The sequence below is a fragment of the Bradysia coprophila genome, chromosome II, assembly GCF_014529535.1.
Source record: "Bradysia coprophila strain Holo2 chromosome II, BU_Bcop_v1, whole genome shotgun sequence".
In the NCBI taxonomy this organism is placed as follows: domain Eukaryota; kingdom Metazoa; phylum Arthropoda; class Insecta; order Diptera; family Sciaridae; genus Bradysia; species Bradysia coprophila.
Window position 1 is genome coordinate 9,911,742 of NC_050735.1, and position 21,651 is coordinate 9,933,392.

Genomic DNA, 21,651 nt, shown 5'->3' on the forward strand with positions numbered 1-21,651 from the left:
ATCATTACACGTCACCGTGTCACCGTGAAATTATAGCAAAAGCGCGGTAATTTCGTGAGTAGATTCTGGTCTTGCGATGGAATATTCTTTCCGTATGCCCGAAAAGAAAATAATTTCCACAAGAAACAATCAACACGTGTTTGTGATTGCATCAGGTTGATAAAAAGGCATATATGGCCCAATCGAAAATTTGTTGACCAAAAAACCAACATCTCCATCAACAATTTGCTCGAGCAAGCGTTTTTAGTTTTGTTATTAAAAATTGTTTCATTTTTTTCTACTCTATTCAATCAAGGCCGATTCGTTCACATTCCATCAATACCACCATTTATACCGAGTCGCCAATACCACACATTTTATTTTATTATTTTAATTTCTGTGGTTATCCGCATCGCGTTTTTATTTTCTAATGAAAAAGAATATCCGAATCATAAAAAGAAGAACAAAACGAATTGGATGCAACAACAACAACAGAAAAGGCTCACCATTTTTAAATTCTTTTGAAATCCGTAATTTGCGTAACTGCTATTCCTTTTTATGTTTTTATGTGGATATGGGTATCAATCAAACACTGTTGAGATGCACTTTCGATTCGATATTTATTTGGTATTCGTAGTTTTACTCCTTAAACTTTGATTATTATTTTTCTTTCGCACAAATAACACAAGTTTTTATTCGGTTAAACGCGAGACCGATCAAATTTTACAGACACCGAATAGACAGAATAGAGCACCGAAACACAACTAAAAATGAATTTCAATGTGCTGATGAACTTACGCGCTGAATCGGCTGAATGACACACACTGATGCAATTGAACGATTTGAACGATGATTGCTTAACGTCAGCGAAATAAACAAGATGAATGAACGAATGATTTTTAACGAAGGTTACGATGGTGTTGCAACAGTATGAAGTTGGCAACATTTTTATATGGAAACACTAAAATTTTAAAATTTAACTTGCTGTGTATGATAATGATATCAATGAATGTACATACCAGGTCTGAACGATTCTTCAAAATCTTTCGATTTATCTTGAATGCATTCATTAATTTTGTCAAAATAATATAAAAATGTGTGAGTTAGAATCCGTTTTTAACATCGTTATGTCATCGCAATCACACATTCAATCTAGATCTTCGTTCTTCTACAGCTCGGTGAGCTTGGTATCAGCTTGGCTCTTGAAATCAGGACCGGAATTTATTCTCAATCATCGTTTCAACACAAATTTTTCCACTGAAAGTAAATCATTTCCCAACAAATCGTAAAAAAACTTAATCATTTCCATTGCATTTCAACTAACCCTCAAACGAGAGTCGAACAGTCACAGTCACAGAGAACGGTCGTGTTTATGCGTTGCTCTCTAAAAGTGTTTCTTTTATGTGGCTGTGTGTGAATTCATTTTCGATTTTATCCGATTTTTGTGACAACTTTTGCAGCTTTAGTGTTTTTATTTTGCTGTAATGGTTAAATGGTGAAATTATTTTAAAGATTTTATTGACAAAGTTAAAGTATTGTGCTCGTAGCTCATTTTCTCTTTGATCGATGAAGTGGTTCTCGCCTCGTTGTGCGATATCAGCAATTGTATTGTTTCCTTTGTTATTTAACATGTGCTTCGTGGCGTCGGTGTACGGATTAACAATCGACACTACCAGAAGCTAATGCTAAATTACGTGCTGGATTAATGTACGAAAATGTCACATTGCCGTATGGCATCTGGCAGTCACTTTTAATGCAGGTAAGGTAAAAACGCCTCGGGTTCTCATTTGACACCCCAAAATCACATAGCAAATTTTCACAAATTTGCTGTGGTACAATCCCAAGATACAGAAACTATCTTGTACTCCAAAATGACCGCGAGGTTTAACAGATCTATTGATTGATACGTTGTATGGGTGTCAAGGGATATGACGAACTACGACTTGTACAAAGAGACAACTCATGGCCTATAGTGATTAGACATTTGCTACTACTTAAAACTAATAGCCGTAACCGTAACAAAGTCGGAAATATCAAGAAACCCAACATTCGCTCTCTCCGTAAAAGAAACCGCATCGACATAAGGCCAATAGTAGAAAGAGCTACAACATGACAATGTTGATAGCGCCATCTTCGGGAAAATGTACAGGTCAATTAGTGATGGTTGTGGTCTTCGCATACCACCCCACGGCTTGGAGAATTCACAACGTATGGGACGTTAACACACGGTCGATTTGTGAACTATCTAAGTCGGGAGAGATATGATGTAAAATCACAGTCCATATGATCAAGAGACTTGTACAATAGCACAACAGGCCCATCTGAGGCTTAGGTGCTGGGCTTACACCCTCCCATCTAATCTAATCTAATCTAATCTTGAATCTAGCACTCTACACAACATAAATGCGTTCGAAGTAAATATCATTTTGTCTGAACCCGTGGCTTTGGCGCTAGAGCTCTCGACTCATAATCGAGAGGTCCCGTGTTCAAATCCGCAGCTGGGCAAGATGATTTTTCCTTCATTCGCTCAGTAGGGCTCACTAGCTGCATTTTGGAGCATTTTGGTATAAAAGCGTGAATTTTTTACCATTGATAAATATGCATTTGGGGATTGCAAAACGATTGGGAGACTTTGAAAAAGTGACCTCTAGCGCCATCTACATTTTAGATTCAGAGGTAACTTCGATGAATTTCTGTGTAGCGGCAATCGAAGCTACACAGGTGATATTGGACTCAAACGAAAGCTAAAGGTTCAAATTTTTTTATGCAAATTTTGTTTCAAAATTTTCCGTTTTTCCGGCAGTTTTTCCGAATTTTCAAAAAAATGATATTTTTAAACTGATGTAAAAGTTAAGTAATTTTTAAAATTGGTTCAAAAAAAATTCTTTTGCTTCGCACGTTTAGTTTCCAATGTTTTAACGATGAAAAAGTTTTTGGGTGTTCCGCAACAGAGGCAACTAGTTTGAGTTTTCATCGAAGATTTGGACCCATATATTTTGAAATTTGCTTGAAATTGGGTGCCACCACATATCTAATATCACAAATCTTACATACTTTGATCCGGAGATGAAGTGTTTGGTATTATTTGAAAGCTTAGGGTCCCAGCTAAGCGTTCGAAGCAATTTGGTGCTGTTTCAGGCGTTTGCAGTTTTTGAAACAGTGAAACTCTTTCACCGATCATCAAAACAAGTCAAAAGTTGCAAAATTAAATAAATTCTTCCATGCAAATTGGTCCGTTATACTTCTTAATCAATTGTACAATTAAATATGGGGCGCAAAATATCGTTTTATTATAATATTTTCCTACTTTTCAATACTTTTGCCAGGCTCAACTTCCTTATCGTTGATTATCCAGATTTATGAAATATAATAATCATTTATTGAATAATTAAAAAAATGAAGAAAAAAAAATGTTGCCTTCGATTAGGATTTGAACTCGTTTACTATGATGGTTACCTCAGTTGGTACAAAGGTTTCGTTCAGAAGATTATTTTTTAATCTTTGAAAGATTAAAATCTCCGTAACAACGGTTCGAAATTAATCTTGCTAAGATTAAGAACCCAATAGCTCAGTGGTAAAGTACAGGACTGGAGATACGGAGGTACCGAGGTGAAAGAGTTCAAATCCTGATCAAAGTAAGTACAAAAAAAACATTTAATTTCAACTAAACAAATAAAATTCCCAATTTCAGAATAAATAAAACAAGTAAATCTGATTCAATATTCAAATAAATGTTGAAAAGAAATTTTTAATTTCAAAATAAAAAAAAATTGTAATCTCTTTGAAGATTTCGATCTAATCCATTGACAGATTATTTTCGAAAGATTAAATGCAAGTAATCTTTCGAAAAATTAGATTTCAATCCAAAAATAAATTTGGTCCTATATGTAATCCGAAAAAGATTTAAATCTAATCCAGGATTTCTCTCTGTGTAGAACCAATGAACCAACTTTAGTTATTTTTCCACCCTAATCGATGTGTGGTACTCGTTAATTTTCCTTCCGAATAGCTGAGTAAAAAGTTTGGTAAATGCATGAGTTAAGTCTATTCAGGGTCTTATCTCTCCACACTGCCATCGGATATAAACAACCAATTTTCTAGTGGGATTCCTATATTATGTTCATTAGTCATATTTCCAGCCTCAAGTCAAATCAAACTGGCTTAAACGATCATAATAGTATTTTGCATAACAAGGGGCGAAAGTAAAAAATTCAAACGTGTGAAGTTTGCAGCCCGCGCCGCAGGCAAGGGCGGCAATCACACGATTTGAATTTTTTTACTTTTGCCCCAAGTAATGCATACTATTTTTTATGCCAAATACTGCGGAAGATTTGTATTTTCGGTCCAGGGGGCGGCAGCCCCCTGGTATAAAAATAAAAACAATTTAACAAATGAAATTACTGTAAACATACATTCACTTGTTCACAAAACATTTGGCTATCGTCAACACAACACTACACTCAATGCGTACTTTCAATCAAGTGAAAATGTGTTTTCGAGACATATGAGGACCGAAAGTAAAATGATGACAGTGACATTTACTTTCGGCCCGCAAATACGCAAGCCCACGGGGCGAAAGTAAAATGACGACAGTGACATTTACTTTCGGCCCAAGGCCTGAATTTTTTTACTTTCGGTCACCATTTGAGGACCGAAAATACAAACTTTCGCAGTATTTGGCATAGAAAGAAATATTTTTATTCGCGTTTTGTATGATGATGTATGTACGAAAAAATAGGAAAATTTGTGAAATTGACCGACATTTGAGACTTCTTTTCCACAAAAACCAATTAAAATAAATAATTCTTGAGTATAAACCAATAAAATCTCATTTATAGCCAATTTCAGTTCAGTTTCAGCAATATTGTAGATCAAAACATCCAAAAATTTTGCATGTAATTATCTTCGAGTCGGTGTGCAAGCAAATTCTCGACATGCCACAAAAATGTTTGTTTGTGAAAAAAAAGTTATGACATGCTGCTTAAAAAATGTTCAGAATAGTCCAAAGATGTTTTTAAGCAGCTTTCCGCAAAAATTTGGTCAAACGGACTTTCGATTTGACGGTTTAAAGTCAAACAAAAATTTCGCGGAGGTCGATTTTTTCATGAAATTTTGACTTTGAAGAGTCATTTCTGGCGAACAAATTTTTTTTTTCTTGTGTGTAAGTGGTTTTGGATACTTTGGATACTTTGGAGTATCTAGAATGAGGTAAAAATAAATTTAAAACAAAAAATTTCGAAACTCAGATTTTGGTAGAGCAGCCAAAAAATGCTTGCAATTAATCTCAATTTTCTCGGTTTTTATTACTTTTATCAAAATGCTCAAGTGGGATCGATTGGGACTTTTACGATATTGTATAGGTCCCTAAGGACCACCGAATCCCGAAAAGATTAGCTTGTTACTAATTTTTGCAAGCTCCTCCATGCAAAAAGATCTAACGTGCCCATCCATTCAAATCGTTATGTCCTCCATGCGAAAAATAGACAATACCTTGTTATACTTTTAATGCTCTGAACCACTTCTCTTAATAACCAAATTTCAAATTCCGTGCCGCATGCAATCGTTTAACGATTCGTTCATACGATTCATTCACTTTGAAGCAAACAAAAAAAAAATAGTATTATTGTGTTCAGTTATCAAACTCACTCCATGCAACAAATTTAACGAATGGAAATGTCCGACACTATTTAGATCAATTTCAGCCGCAAGTGAAGTTCTTGCTTAAAAAAAAGTTGAAAATACGTGCAAATAAACAATAAAACTGTTTAACAAACTCTACAAACTTTGAACTATACAACTATTAAGACAATTAAGTGAAATCTACTTGTGCAAGTGATCAATAAAACTGATTTTTTGTGGTTAATTCGTGGAAAATATCAACAGCAGAAAACTTAAACTCTAAACGAATGTCAGCAGGCGTGTCAGATCAGGTATATTTTTGTGTGTTGGATTTTTAATGTTGTACGGGATATTAAATAGCTGATACTTCAGAAAAATTCCTTTGATTCATTTTTTTGCGCTTCATTTTTTGCCATTTTACATGTTCTAAAAATATAAAATTTGCAACTTTTTCCCCTTTTGATTTCCTAATTTTATTTCTGTTTCAGCGAATGAAAGGACAAGGAAATCAAGGTAAGGACATTTTTGCGTAATATTTTCGATTAATATTTGAGAGAAAAAAACACACACACCAAACAAAAAGAAAAAACAACAATGCGAAACCCTAGTAGTATCTTAGAGTTTTTGATTCATTGATTTCCGATCTGAAAAATATAAATGCTGCTTTGTGTCGATAACGCGTCTGTAATTTTTTTTTTCTTTTATTTTTCCATTTCGCACAAAGGTCACATTTTATATTCGATAGGTTAGTGATCTTGGCACACAAACAATTAGTCATTTTGCAAAAAGAAAATTACATTTTTGTATCACAATCGCATAACAATCGTCGAATTTGTATTATCTGCTATACTCATTTTAAGTGTTCTTTTGACGATGGTCGAATTATTTATCCAGCGCGGCACTAGACCGAAATGATTTGTGTGTGTGTGTGCATGTCAATGGAAATTGTTGTGCAGTTTTAAGATTTTTCCCTTTTATTTTTCTTATATCTCTCGTAAAATAGTGACGTGTGAGCTTGTGTATTTACTCGTTTCTTCGATGTACGATTTTCATGCGTCTGGGATATGGTATATTGTTTGTTCAGAAAAAAATTCCATATGACGACGATATACAGTGTACTGAAATGGCTGTTTCTTCAATAGAAAAATTGTTAGCTGATGTGTAAACTTGTAGTTATCACAAATTTGTACGTCGTCGTAGACATGAATTACAGGTGGATACTACACATTGTACTTATTTCAAGTAACGATAAAAAAAACATTATTTCACGCAATTGATTTTCGAATTGGATCAAAAACATTTCAATAAAGTTCATTGTAACGCTTAAACAAATCTAGAAGCATAACGTTCCTTCTGTGCTTAATTCAGCTAGCAGTATTTTAAAACAGACATTGATCTCACTACGTGGCGCAATCGTAAATATAATAACGCGAAAAATTTGCGTCAATTATCAAATTTCGACTGTTGAGGAAGAGGAATGTTATCTAGCTTTCCACAAAAATCGTTTGAGTATTCGTAAAAAAATCTCTTCATGTCTGTGATTAACACCTCTCAGTGGATGTAACTTTTGTACCATGAATGTGCGTTAACATGAAATTAAAGTCCACCAGAGTTTCACATCTCAACCAAAACATTATGCGCATTGAACTGTCGGTCGGTCGAAATCATTCTATGTGAAAATTTCTATTTATTCTGGCCTCACCTTACCGTACATATTTCACTGTCTCGTTTGAAATTTCACTGCAAAACAAAACCAATCAAATTATTTATGTGTGTTCGGCCAGACCACACATCGATTTTTATGACTGGAATGCAGAACGTAAATAAGAAATGTGGGGGCTGACGTTAACCGACAATTGTACAGCAAATAACGCAGTGTAGGTTTCCGTTTGTTTGTTTCATTTTCACTTTCGGTCTCAGTTTTCATGAGTTTAGCTGATCAGCTTATTCTTATCGTTTGTTTGACCAACATTGAATGTTATGCTGTGTCAGCAGCATAAAATCTTAATTGGTTTTGGTAGACAGTGGCAAGTTCCTTTGGAAAAGAATTTTTTTCTCATTGTTGTCAGTTTCTGAAACACGAACGTTGGCTTCAATGAATTTTTTTTATTTCTCCCTATTGAAATATTCGAAAGATGTTCGTTGTGAAATTGTTCGTCATTTTCGTAATGCTGGAAACAGCATTGAGAACCTCTTTCGATCAAATTTTTCATTGTTCAAATGTCACTTTTGACTCGACGTTTACCGAAATTAAAACAATGAAAAATTTGATCAAAACAGATTCTTAATGCTTTGTCTGTTTTCAGCATAAGAGATATAGGGTCCCCAAAGAGCTGATTGATTAACAACAGCAAAATGTAAAGAATCATTAAACTTAGTGACATATTTCTGGCCAAGATATTCTTTAAAACGATTTTTCACCAGGAAGCCATGATGGCTCATTTTTGGCCGAATGGAGAAAAATGTAGATCTGGTTCTGTTCTGCATTTTTCTCCGTTTGACCAAAAACGAGCCATCATGGCTTCATGCTAAAAAATCGATTTAAAGAATGTCTTGACCAGAAATATATATGTTTGTTCTCGTTCTTGGATGATAGCGGCAATGGGAAAATGAAAAGACGGTTTGTTTTGCAATGACAAGTTTACAATGTATGAGATCGAAATCGTCAATTTGGGAAAATAGAAGAACAAATTCTGCATTGACATTGACGGTTATGTATACCAAAATGCCAAAGATCCATAGGGTGAATAGGCTGAAAATGATTCTGCAATCGTAAGAACTATAGATGAGGTTAAAACTGTAAAATGATCTACTTTAAGTTGAGATACCGATCGCCTAGCCGATTACAATGTCGAATAGAATATAAACTGCACGTGTCGCGGAAAGCACACGATTAATTTTGCATTGTAGTGATGGGATCGACAATTATGCTGCGTTTCCATTGTTAATTCGATATTCACCACAGGCTAAATAATGATAGACGCAGCATAATTGTCGACCCCATCAACACAAAATGGTTCGTGTGTTTTCGGCCTTAGCCGCAAATATGGTCGGGAAACGCGAAAACATCAACTACAACCGTTCCATTTAAACCCACTATCGTGCACTCCCACATACCCATTTTTTTTTGCACATCAGAAAATTGACTTGCTGAAATTCTTATGTAAAACTACAAACGCTTCAACCCGTTAGATTAACATAGAACCATTTCCACGTTCCTTCATAATTTACGTGACCCTATTTTCCCCTTTCAATTTCAACGAAACACACAATGGCAATGTGGTACATTATGTAATTGTGTTGATTTTAATTCGGTTGCACTGCCATATACCGTGTGCTAAATAACAATAGTATCGAGCAGCAAATCGTCACTTTCGTATAATGTTGGTTACGTTGCATATTAAATCCAATGTTTGCATTGCATGGAATTATAGTTGAGTTGGATATTAAATTGGAAAGCAGGAAGACAAAATAGAACATTTGGTCCGTTGGGTTACAGAATTCAATTGATAGTAACTGAACAGTTATTGTGTGTGAGTCAAGGCTATTAGATCATCAATGATGGTGTGCTGTTTCAATTAAAATTTTCTAATATTTACAACTGAACGTTTTGAAATGACGCGACGGTTGTACGGTTGTTTCAATCAATCAGACCCTATGTTTCTCAAGCAATACAGTTAAGAATATTGGGCCCTTTGCAAATGTGTTACTTTTTTAAGGAAAAATTGGTTTGTGGGTGATAGCTTGACCCACTTGGAGAAACCTGTGCAGATTACTCACATTTACACATTTTTGCGTGCTTTAATGATTTTACATTTTCGAAAAAAGATTTTGGTGCAGAGAAATCATCAAAAAACGAATATTTGTCCGCCTAAATGTAGACTTCAAATTTGCAAAGCAGTGAGCGCTCTTAATGCCAGCCGAATTTATGCCTAAGTTTACTTCAGCTGTTTTACCATCTGGTTCGCACTCATTACACTACGTTCTTATTCAGTTTTATCATTAACACACGTGTGACTATAAAACCCATGTAAAGAGATAAATACGCATGCGTGGACCAGTGGACCAGCTTAGTGTGGTGGGTAATCACGTCAAAAAGTTGCAGCTTCAATGGCTTGAATTTTTCGACCAGATAATTTCGGCTAGATAAGGTTTAAGCGATAGTTATACAAGCGATTGAAGTTTTGACGTTGTTATCCACACAAGCTGAAACGCACCTAATCCCAAATTTGGTTGACATTACTGTACTATGGACGAAAACACACGAGTACACATTGTAATCACATATTCACCACAGGCTAAACACTGGAAAACGCATCAAAATTGCTCGTGTGTTTTCGGCCTAAAATAATGGTTATTTGTTTACCAAGAGATGGGAAATTCCAACAAGAGCGAAAGTCTGATTTTTTATTTCTGCCCGAGGTGAAGTAGTTAGTTACGTATGTGTCTTGGACCATTTATTTAAGTCAATATCTCTTAAAGTTCCTTAAATCAATTGTCCAAAGCAATTACGAATGTATTTTTTCATGCAAGGGGACGAAAGTCCGATAAAAAATCCTCATTTTTAGTCTATAAAATGTTCAGCCCATGCGATAAACAAGAGTTGAGAAAATAAAACTTTTCTCACAAAAAACTGTCATCAGAAAGAACGTCAACAAGATGCCATCCATCGCATTCGAGTGGAGAAAATAAGGGTAAAACATTCTTTTCCTATCCCTTCATTCAAAACTTCATTACGATAGAATTATTACGAAAATGAGTTGCTGTAATGACTCCCGATGATCTCTAAGCTTTGTTCATTTGACAGATATAGGTTAGCTTAGATATCAGCTTAGAATGGCCTGTGTTTACGCCCATAGTGCGTATTTGAACAGACATTTGGGTAAAATGAAAACTCGGTACAGCACATCAATGTTTGCAACAGACGTAGCTGGACTAATTGATTTGAATTTGGATTTAGTTTTTTGTTTGGTTTTTTTCTTTAATTCTTTTTTTAAATTTAGTTTGGTAATGGTTGACGTAGACGTATAAAACTTTTGATTTTTTGTTTTTTTTTTAGTTTTCTTATTATTTATTTTCGGTTTTTCAAGATTCCAATGTCCCAAAAGGACCGGTCCAAACCGTCGAAAGTGAATCGTGGAATGATCAAATCGCTAGTCACGCTGCGCAGGTATCGGCGGAACAATATAATTCAGGTCAGCAACCCACGGCAACTTAATTTATTTTCCTAAATTATAAATTACAAAACAAAAATACAAAAATTACAATAAGGGAAGTATAGGACCGACAGCCAGCTGATGATTTCCAGCTGGAAGGATAAATGTGTTTTAAACAAAGAAAATCCACAAAATTTTGCCAAATTTATTTTCCATGTTAACACCAGTGTTAACCAGTTTCACTTGAATGCACTCAGGTAACCACAGCTCAAATAACGGTGCTCAATTTCAATATCCGCCATTCAGTACGGACAATGGGGCATGGTCTAGTGGCAACGAAAACGTACCCATTCTGAGTGGGTATTCTATCTATGACAACTATGCCGGAGAGGGTACGATGAGCCTTTTTATTCCAAATCAAAAATGTTTTTTTGTTTCATCTTTTTTTTCCTTCATCGAATCGCTTAGTTATACAGTACTCGTTATCACAATATTATGCTCACATCGGGGCGGTTCATTAAAAGTTGGATGATTTGGTACACCGAACGTCTGCATCTCGTTTTCACGCAAAATCATCGTGTTTTTTGCTTGTTTTTATGTCGTCCAAATCGATTGCTTTATAAATTCGTACTCATTGATGCTATACTGACCACCAAATAATGACGAAATTCGAAACCATTCGATGCTTTGTTGATGCTGTTGTTATGAACAATTTCCAATTACCTGTTTCCAGGAATGTTTGGTCCATCGTTCGGACAACAGTCGTCGTACAATTACTTTCCTAACAATGGGGATTACAACACATGGGGTTCACAGCAAATAAATTCGGCATCTAGTGGCGGTCAATCTCGTAAAGGTCAATATGATGAATACTATCGCGGACATGGATCTTACCAGCAGGGTGGACAGGATGGAATCAAGGTGGGTTTATTGTTTGATGCGATATTTTGTTCGACATGTGGAGTGACTAAAACATACTTCGTTTTGTAGAGTGTGGAACAGGGTATGCAAGGGCTCAATATTGATATGGGCCAGTCACAGGAAAGGGATCGTGCAAATACTGAACAACCAAAAGAAACTGCTCCCAAACAGATGACATGGGCTTCAATTGCTTCACAACCTGCGAAACCACAGATTAGGGTAAGATTTTTGAAGATTTTGAAGTTTTACGATTGTTCATGGTCACTCAGTTTGTAAATGAAAATTGAAACGTAAATTCTTTATTCAGACGAGTTCCAGTTCATCGATTCTAAAGAAAAAAGGTCCTGGTAAGTTGAATCGCTCATTTGCCCATTTGCTTGTTCGTTTTCGTTGAGTATCAATTCCGTTTTACAGGCATGCCCCCGCCACCAATGGTCCCTGGCAAACACAACATGGACATCGGTACGTGGGATTCACCAAAAAATGGTCCACCATTAGTTCCGCCTCCAGTTCCAGTCATAACAGCACCACCACCCATCGAACCATCGCCACTTAGCCAACAAAAGTCGAATATAGGCGCATCAGCTGGACCGCTACCCGGACAATCGCAATCGATGCCGATGTCTGCCAATGGTCCTCAGCAACATAATCAACATAATGCGCAGCAGCAACAGCAACATCATCAGCAACAAATGAGTGGTCCACAACGTCCAGCTTGGTCTGGTGGAAATCGTGCACCGCATCCTGGAATGATGGCACCAGCTCAGCCACAGAGGCAAAATATGAGTCAAACCCATGGTGAGTTCATGACCGCCATTTTTATCGTGAGGGCACATTGAGCTTACCGATTGTGATAATTTAGGTCCACCTTCGATGATGGGTTTCCAAGGACAATCGCATCATCCACCGCAGCACCATCAACAACCGCACCAACCAATGATGAATCATCCGCCACAACAACATTCACAAATGGCACCACCGATGCCATTGAATAATAATAGTAACATGTTTACACCGTCCGATGTCGGTGGATCAAGCGGAAGCCTAGATGATCCTGTGCTGGAAGAACTGCGTGACAAGAATGAGTACAATCCACAAGACTTTGACTACGATTCATGCGCATTAGCAAGGTAGACACTGTGTGGATAAATCGCCAACAACAACTAACCGTATCGTCCGTTGCCTTTCAGATTCTTTGTCATTAAATCCTATTCCGAAGATGATATTCATCGTAGCATTAAATATGAAATTTGGTGTTCCACGGAGCACGGTAACAAAAGACTCGATCAGGCGTATCGTGAGCGGGAAAAAGCTGGCGGCATTATTTACCTTTTATTTTCTGTCAATTCGTCGGCCCACTTCTGTGGCATGGCCCAAATGATGACAGCTGTCGATTACAATACGGTATCGAATGTGTGGTCGCAGGACAAGTGGAAGGGCACATTCAAAGTTAAGTGGATTTTCGTCAAGGACGTGCCGATGCGTGAATTCAAAAGCATTCGGCTGGAGAACAATGAAGATAAACCGGTTACGAATTCGCGTGATACGCAAGAGGTGCCGAACGCAAAGGGCATCCAATTTCTGCACATATTGAGTGCGTACAAGCATTCGACGTCAATTTTTGACGATTTTATTCATTACGAGCAGCGACAAAAGGCTGAAGATACGAAGAAGGTAGAACCGCCGCCGATGCCACATTATGATAGAGGACCGAATAAACCGTATCATGATAATGGTGGTGGACGTGGATATGATCGTGGCGGATATGATCGGGGAGGAAAGAGTTACGGAGGTAAGAGAAATGACTTTTAACTTCTGTTGCGGGAACGAAAGCCCCAACTTTGATACCCAGAGGCAATTGAAACATTTTTCTCACCGCAAAATGTGTTTCAGGTCAATACAATAATCACGGCAATCGTTCGGGCGGCTATCACGATTATAACCGTGGATTTGATCGAAATCGTGATCATAACGACGGTGGCTACAATCGGGATGGTCGCGATAACCGTGACAATCGTGACAATGACGGATATCAACGCCGAAACGATTATGTGCGTCGTAGTGACGATCGTGGTGGTTTTATGCATCGTGACCGGGACAATAACGATGGTGTTGGTTATGTCAGTCGTGACAGTCGTGGAGGCGGTCATCGCGGTGATTATAATCGGGTAAGTGTTGAACCATAGCGCTGTATAGGTAAAAGCTAGCACGGACGTGTTGAAAATGGTTGGAGGCCGTTCTGGCCGAAGTGTAGAAACTCTGAAGGTATTAAACAACTGACCGGTGAATTTCCTATGGTACCAATGAGGTTCCTTCGTTTTATGTGGTAGGACGCACAATGGGATTCCGAGAACCGAGAACCTGTGCAGATATTAGTCGGTTATAAGTAAACAGCTTAAAACCGAACTATTTCTATGGAAGGACTCTAACGAGGATAGGTCTAGCCGTCGCATATTGAAGAAAATTCAAATTTTTATGTTACAATGAAGCCGGTGGCAAAGAATTCAAGATTTTGACAGAAGTTTATTCCTTGAAATTGCATTCTTCACAAGGAACTCCTACTACGACCGTGACAGTGACATTACCCTAGTGTGAAATTACAGAATTTATTTCTTTAAAGACAATATTCGAAATTCCATCAAAATTAATAGGTCTTCAAAGAGAATTGAAATCGTCCTCCAATTCTGACATTTGACCATGTGTACATACCAGGGCATATTTTTGAGAATTAATTTGGTCAAATTTAGGGCACGCAAAATTAACTCAATTACTTTTCAAGGAGCCTCTACAGGTCTCCTACTGTTCCTAAAATCTCCTAGAACTCATAAGATTGTGAAAATGTTTTTATAATCTCCTAAAATGGGATTTTGAACATCTCATTCACCTCCTCTTCATCAGGATCAAGATCAATCCACAATCAGTGGATGAGTAAAATACCAATAACAATTTCACGCTTCTCTTTTCTAAGATAAATTTGAGAATTTGACAATAAAGGAATTTGTTTTGGTTATTAATAATAATTGATTTGGCAAATATTTAAAAATGAATTTAGAGCTTTTTGGTTACTTTGGGTGACTAAAATTTTCCTTGATCCTGTAAAATCGGCCTCAATACCTATCGGCCTCAAAGTATGCTACAACGTGAGTTTCATTTTACTAAACACTGGAACGAACAAGACATTACTTTGCACCGAGGAAATCAAGGGATGTCACAAGAAATAGCCATTGTTAAAAGAAAAATATGACTTTTTTACCGGAAATAAGGCTTATCCGAATACGTACAATGATGATTTTATCACAAAAGTAGTGGCTTTTCACATCCAGCTGCAAGGAAACACAAAAAGTTGTTAAAAATTATATTCTTTCCAGCAACGAAAGCTACTCCTAAAAATCTCATAAAACCTTAAACCAAAAATCCAAAAATAGGAGGATTTTTAAAGCGTGGGAGGACTGCCTCCATTGATGCAGAGCCAATTTTTACGAATTTAATTCCATAAAATTCGTGCAAAAATTCCTTAATTTGATAATTCAAAAAAATTAGGAATTTTAAGGCCTGGTTGAGGCGTAATGCATAACTCCGATATGTGCAACGGGAAAGCTAGTACGCTAGGAATTTATCTCTTAAAAATTCTTTTAAAATAAATTCCTTAACACGTAGGGGATAATGCTCGAGCAGGCACTTTAGGCACACCGTCAAATTTTTGATTTTTAGAAATTTATTTGGAGGTATTCATCGACTCCCTTAGCACTTTCCGGTGTGCCTAAAGTTGACAAGGGACAGTAACCGGCAACGTGTTAAGGCCAGGTTAAGGAGCCTTGCAAACAATGTAAACATTTGCGTTGTATAACGCCTAACCCTGGCCTTTTAAGATTTTTTTTTTCAAACAAATTCTTAGCACACTAGTTTTCCCGTTGCACACATCGGCGTTGTTGTAGCGAACGTATTCTTAAGTATATCAACGTCAAGTTCAACCTGACAAATCAACCTAAATGTGAAATTTGTTTGGAGAATAAGTCTGGAATACTTTCATGCTGCAGCATTGATATGCTATCAGGGTTGACTGCAAATAGTATCAAATTCGATCCATGACCTGCGTCTCCATAAAGCGATTAAGTTAATTTTGGATGTCCAATTCAATTCAATTTGACCTTATCAAAACTTTACAACAAATGAAGCAATCAACTCAATTGATTCTCGCTAAGTAAGCGTAATAAGGCGAAGTGGAAACAACGAGAAGCTACATTCGAACGATTATATAAAACATAGCTAACGCCGACCCGTACGAAACACCTATTCGTATCAAAAGCCTTTAATGTGAAACTCTTCATTTCTCTTACTTCATTTTCTTCTCTGCTGAAAAACTATTCTCCCTTTAAAATCACTTACATTATCCACTCTTTGCCTTGTTATCATATACAACTAAATTGCCGGAGGCAATATAGACAGCCCCGTACGAAGACAAATTTCATAAATTCCTATTTAAACAGCTATATACCGCTATATTTTACTATATTTCACTATAAATAAACATTTCACAGATAAATATATGCTATTATATAGCTCTATATGCCTGTATATAGCTCAATATAGCTGTATATAGGTATATATAGATGTCCGTATATGGAATCCCTGAAACCCCACACACATAACAAATTATTTCCATGTTAACAGAAACTCTCTAAGTATCATTTTTCCCAAGATATTTCTATTTTACTAAAATCCAATATGGCCGCCGGCAGCCATTTTGTTAGGAGACCGGAAATAGTACCGACGCTTTACATTCGTTAATACCTTTCAAACAAAAAAAAATTCATGAAATTCGGTCAAACTTTACTCGAAATATTGTCAAAATACTCCACGTTCACTGTACGGCCGAGTAGCCAGATAAGAGCTCACTCCAAGAGACCTAGCTCACGCTCCGGAGAACATAATTTCATAAAAAAAAATTTCCCTGATTGGTACGGTCAATACCTATCTAATAAAGCTAAAACAGACGAAATATGTTCAAATGTGGCCGACCTACAAGCAAAAACTGCTTGCCGCCCTGTGCCTGTTCCACACCAAGGGGTCTAACTCACGAGTCGGTCATCCGATTTCCATAAACTTTTTTTTTGTCGATCGGTATTGTAAATACCTTTTATTTGACGTATCACTTACAAGTTTAACGTTTAAATGTCCGGAGATATCTTCGAAAAACCGTAAAGCACTTATTGGGCCACAGCTCGGGAGGGGTCGATCCAAAATCACTCATCTTCGAACTTAGCCTGTCTTTTGACATTACCAAACGGGAAAAAAAAGAATTTTCAAAATCGGATGCGTTTTACTCAAGTTATCGTGCAGACAGACGGACAGACGGACATTTTTTTTTTCGCGGATTTGGCATCTCTAGACAACCACAATAGGTTTCCCCTTACTCAGGGAGTCCAATTCGACGTGTTACAAACGTATGCGTAAACCCATAAGACCCCAGTACTTCGTACGGGTCTAAAAACCCTAAAACTAATTTTGAACGTCCAGAATTTTTATTCTCCAAGTTAGACGCCTATCTGATGCTAGCAACTATACAACGTTATGATCGACTATAGCCTGTTGCAATATTTCGATTCGACAAGGAAACGGTTGCCATCAATAACTGAAAACAAAATTTACCCACTTACAGGACCGTGGTGATTATCAAGGCGGCCGTGGACGAGGAAGAGGATCGTACCGAAACTGAAAATCGAAAAAATAATAGTTCGATTTTTCATTATCGGAAGTCTTGACATCTCTTCGACTGTTGTTTTTATGTTTTTAATGTGAAAACTGAATAACCTACCGGTCAAGTGAGAAATGTGTTAAAAAGTAATAAAATTAAAAAAAATGAAAACAAAAATTTAAAGAGAAAAAAAAAACATTTTTAGTGTTCCAATTAATAAACAGTTTTATCGTAAACATTGAATCGTGAATATTCTATTTAATAACAAAACATTTATACAAAATAAAAAGGAAATCAACAAATAAAAATTATTCTTTGAACAATTCAGAAATTACATTGATGAACATGAACAAGAATTAAAATACGAAAAAAAAAACACACAAAAAAAAACATTGACTTCGCGAATGGTTTATGAACCGATGCAACCGATCTAAACAAAAACAAACAAATTTATGCACACAACAATTCTAACGTACAATATAATTAATCCATGTGGTGCGTGGTGAAAAGAACTGTTTTTTTCTCGATTCTAATTTAAAAAATGAAACAAACAAAAAAAAAAATTAAAAAGCAAAAAAACATAAAAATATTACACAACAATTTTTACAATAAAATTAAAATTTATCAAAGACAATTTTGTATGATGCGCAAACACATCTACACTAATAATCGCCTTAATGTTAAAACAAAAATTAATTACGAACATTTAAAAATTCAAATAAATTTAAACAAAAAAAAAAACTTTAAAAATAAATAAATTCAAAATAAACAACAACAAAAAAAAACATTTTCGACGTAAAAACATAATTCAAAATGAACTTGCTATGCATATAAAACCTATATTACAGAAAAGAAAAACATTAAATAACGTATAACAGTGTTCTTTCCAACCGTTTTTGTTCCACTTTTTTTTCATATTTTTTTCTTTGTTATTTCCTTAGTCCATCAACATTAATTTAAAAACAAAGTGTGTGATTGATCATTGTTCAAAGACAACCAAATCGGAACGGTAAAAATGTGTTAACGATAAAAACAATCAGGGGAAAACATATCTCCAGGACTTTTTACACATTAAATCTACAATCTGTGTCAATCAACCAAATATAATAAAACTACGGACCGCGCGCAGCTGCTTTCTCCACCATCTCATCGCCAAACAAAAAATTGTCAGCGGAGCGGTGTTAAACTACACACTCTCTCTCAACACACCAATATAATAGGACTTCATTCAGTCAACAATATTTTATACGCATCGACTTATTGTCATGTCAAACTTCTTTTTTTAACTTCGATTTTACTTTAATAAAATTTTTACACAAAACAAACAAAGAAAACACAACAAGCAAACAAACGAAAAGGTAAAAAAAAAACAGAAAATATTAAAATGAACAATCTTCTGCCGATTAGTTGAAAATGATGGGTATAACATCATAGAAGCAAAAACTCAACCCCTTTATATTATAGTATAAATTTGGGCGGTGTTAATTAATTATTAGAAATTTAAACAATGGACTAAACAAAAAGAAAAAATTATTGAAATGAAAAAGGAAAATTTACAAACAAAAATGATGAACGAAAACCAAAATGAACCCAATATTTAATAATGAATTTTTGTAGAGGAGCCGAGTGTTTCACGAACGTTTGATAAAAACTTCATGAATGACAAATAGCTTGGTGTGCAAATGTAATCAATCGATTCGTTAAGGCATAAGGGAATTATTTTTTTTCTCTTTGGCTGTAAAATCGATTGAATATGTTAACCGACATTATCGGTAATTGATGGTATTGGTAATTGAAATTCAATCGATTTAGTTGTTAATTATGGATCAAGGGACTTGACACATTTTCATTCACAATTTATGGTCATGAAAAATTCAATTTGTGACCTAAACAGCTGGCAAAGAAGATTATTATTTCAATCTGTTTGTCGGTCATATTGGAAGAACTTTATTGACTTCGGCGTTCGGTTCATTCAACGACTGATTCATTTTCTGTCCAATAAATGAATGATTCATTTTCAGTCGATTGTACTCACATATTTCCCCACTCTTGTAGACACTATCTCCCAGTCACTTACAGAATTTATATCGATGCATTTACATCCGAAATTATCGCTACACTTGATGAGCGGTCACTAATACCAATAAATTTCTTTAAAATATCTCGAATGAATGAAGAACAACAGTGAAAACAACCACAGCGGATTGTCGATTGACCTATAGTACCTGGATTGACCGGGCATACTTCCAAATTATTTTTCTACAAATTATCATTATTGCGCGGTAGCGATATTTGATTCATTCAGAAGACAGTCAGTATGTCAGCTACCGCTCACAATATTAGCTTCTTCGAGATACCCAAACCGTCGAGATTTATCAAAACAGTGTGTAATTCAAGACTTCACATTGAATTATTGAGTTGCCAGTTGTGGGTTCGCAACACATGTGACTCTATTCATCAGGTGTTGTCCACAAACGTTTGATTGATACTGTTATTTGGTTTGCGTCTCGTATTTAGTACAGATAACGACTCTCTGTTTAGTGTTTACATGATTGAAAATGTCATTCAGTCAATTGGGCAAAAGTCTGTGACAGTGAGGTGGTGTCTTTTATCATGACTCATTCAGGGTAACTTCTCGAAAGTGATGGAAGTAACATATTCTTTGCACATTTATGCCAACGCCACTTTCTTATTCCATTCTCATTGTAATTAAGAAGTGAGTGAAATTTTAAAATTCCGTGGCAATTGTAATGGAATCGCTACGAATCGTGTTTGAGTAAATGAATAGACTGAATCGAAATTTTCAGCATTATTTCAGCCCGTAGGCAATAACCTATAATGACCTGTAAGCCCCATACCCAAACGGTCACAGTTTCCATCAAGATATTGTTTTTATGTTGTTCATGGACAATCGTTTACCACTCGGAACACCAACGGCGACTAAGTTAAAGGAATTAATTTAAAAAGAAAACATTTTATTGGATAAATCGGAAGGTAGAAACGATTAAGTGGAAACAACTTTATAGTTAACGTTGGTAAGGTAAATTTTTAAATAAAAAAAATGATTTCAAAGAATTGTAGGTATCAAAGTGAAAATTTGATTTTAATAAAAGAAAAAAGTGGAAAGTTTAGTGACTATCTGAGAAACATTGTAAGTTTGACGACCGCCGTCTCTGAAGGTAGAATCAATTTATTGTAAATCAATTAAATTTTTGTTTTGACAAAAAAACAAACACAAATATGAAATGAAAACATTGTTGTTTACGATTCGGTTTAATTTTTTTCTTTCCTTTTTAAAATTGATAAAATTATTATTAGAGCTTTTAAGATGAAATATATTTTTAAAAAACTTACGCATCCGTTTGATTATTATTCTAAAAAATCGCCGCTAATACTCTTTATAGACCATGAGCATAAGGACTTCTATCGTCGGTACACGGATCGGTGTAATATTGTAACAATTTGCGATGCGAACAACTTTCATTTTACAATCTTTGTTGATTATATCCACCGTCTCACATTGTAGAAACGGTGTCTAAATGAAAGTATTTGAGACCAATGAAGAATGGAATTGAAATAGTATTTTCGTACCAAGACAGGAAGTGACGATTTTTTCAGCACCAGTCTTAAGTTTTCCTTACGAGCGAAGCGAGTAAGGAAAATTAGGACGTGTGCTGAAAAAAATCCATTTCCTGTCGAGGTACGAACAACGTTTTGTGCATCGGACAACTGAAATAGACAAAACACATCAATTTACTTGAAAACATACACACTTCACATTCACCATATTAAATTTAATCAATCGTATAGTCATAGAAAAATTCATGTAATTCTTTTCCCGCACTATAAATCGTAAAGAAATGAAGTTTTTTCCCGCACGATATTTAGTTCGGGAAAAACTGACATTTCTTAATGAAAAATCATGGCAAAATAGGTCGTATTTCAGTTGTCGGATGCACAAAGTAACTTTTGCTGGAAAGTCTGGCGTGCCTGATTATTAAAATTTTTCACTTCCAGTTCACAACAAAAGTCGTATACAACATGAAGTCTTATTTTATTCGTATATTTAATATTTATCCAAAAACATATTAGCAAATCAAACTTCATCCCTTTTTAGACGTTAGCTCATCTGGAATAGTTCCAGGCCACAGAAATATTTTGCGATTTGATGAAATCGTAAAGCCTTGTTCCTAACCCGTGCCTTACCGATGTTTAGTTCACTACTGTAGTCTTCCGATCAATTATCGTTAGAGTACGTTTTTCGAACTTTTAAAACCAATC

The 21,651-nt window shown here is 35.7% G+C and overlaps 2 protein-coding genes across 8 annotated transcripts in view; one reads left to right on the forward strand and one right to left on the reverse strand.

The window, feature by feature from the left end:
• LOC119071504 overlaps positions 1-760 on the reverse strand; it is a 181,986-nt gene extending 181,226 nt beyond the window's left edge. For both annotated transcript variants that reach the window (XM_037176376.1, XM_037176367.1), the window contains exon 1: positions 486-760. The gene's annotated coding sequence lies outside the window, so the exon portion shown is untranslated. The remainder of the gene's footprint in view (positions 1-485) is intronic.
• A 4,848-nt stretch (positions 761-5,608) lies between these two features.
• Positions 5,609-20,333, forward strand: LOC119071548 (YTH domain-containing family protein). Of its 6 annotated transcripts, none has more exons than XM_037176474.1 (12): positions 5,631-5,909; positions 6,087-6,111; positions 10,689-10,793; positions 11,012-11,146; positions 11,488-11,675; positions 11,745-11,894; positions 11,983-12,022; positions 12,090-12,473; positions 12,538-12,805; positions 12,866-13,467; positions 13,569-13,829; positions 17,335-20,333. In XM_037176474.1, exons 1-12 carry the CDS (start codon positions 5,886-5,888, stop codon positions 17,343-17,345), a joined length of 2,193 nt encoding a protein of 730 aa, XP_037032369.1. In that variant the 5' UTR covers positions 5,631-5,885; the 3' UTR covers positions 17,346-20,333. The 6 variants fall into 6 exon arrangements, with proteins under 6 accessions (XP_037032378.1, XP_037032396.1, XP_037032369.1 ...); XM_037176454.1 differs by having other exon boundaries at positions 5,632-5,909; positions 13,569-13,843; XM_037176465.1 differs by having other exon boundaries at positions 5,632-5,909; positions 11,012-11,110; positions 13,569-13,843.
• Positions 20,334-21,651: the final 1,318 nt, after the last annotated feature.

Coding starts and splice junctions, on each gene's coding strand:
- LOC119071548 (XM_037176454.1), top strand. CDS start 5,886: ATGTCAGCAGGCGTGTCAGATCAG. Junction 5,910..6,086: donor CAGCAGGCGTGTCAGATCAG/GTATATTTTTGT, acceptor TTTCTGTTTCAG/CGAATGAAAGGACAAGGAAA. Junction 11,895..11,982: donor CTGCGAAACCACAGATTAGG/GTAAGATTTTTG, acceptor TTCTTTATTCAG/ACGAGTTCCAGTTCATCGAT.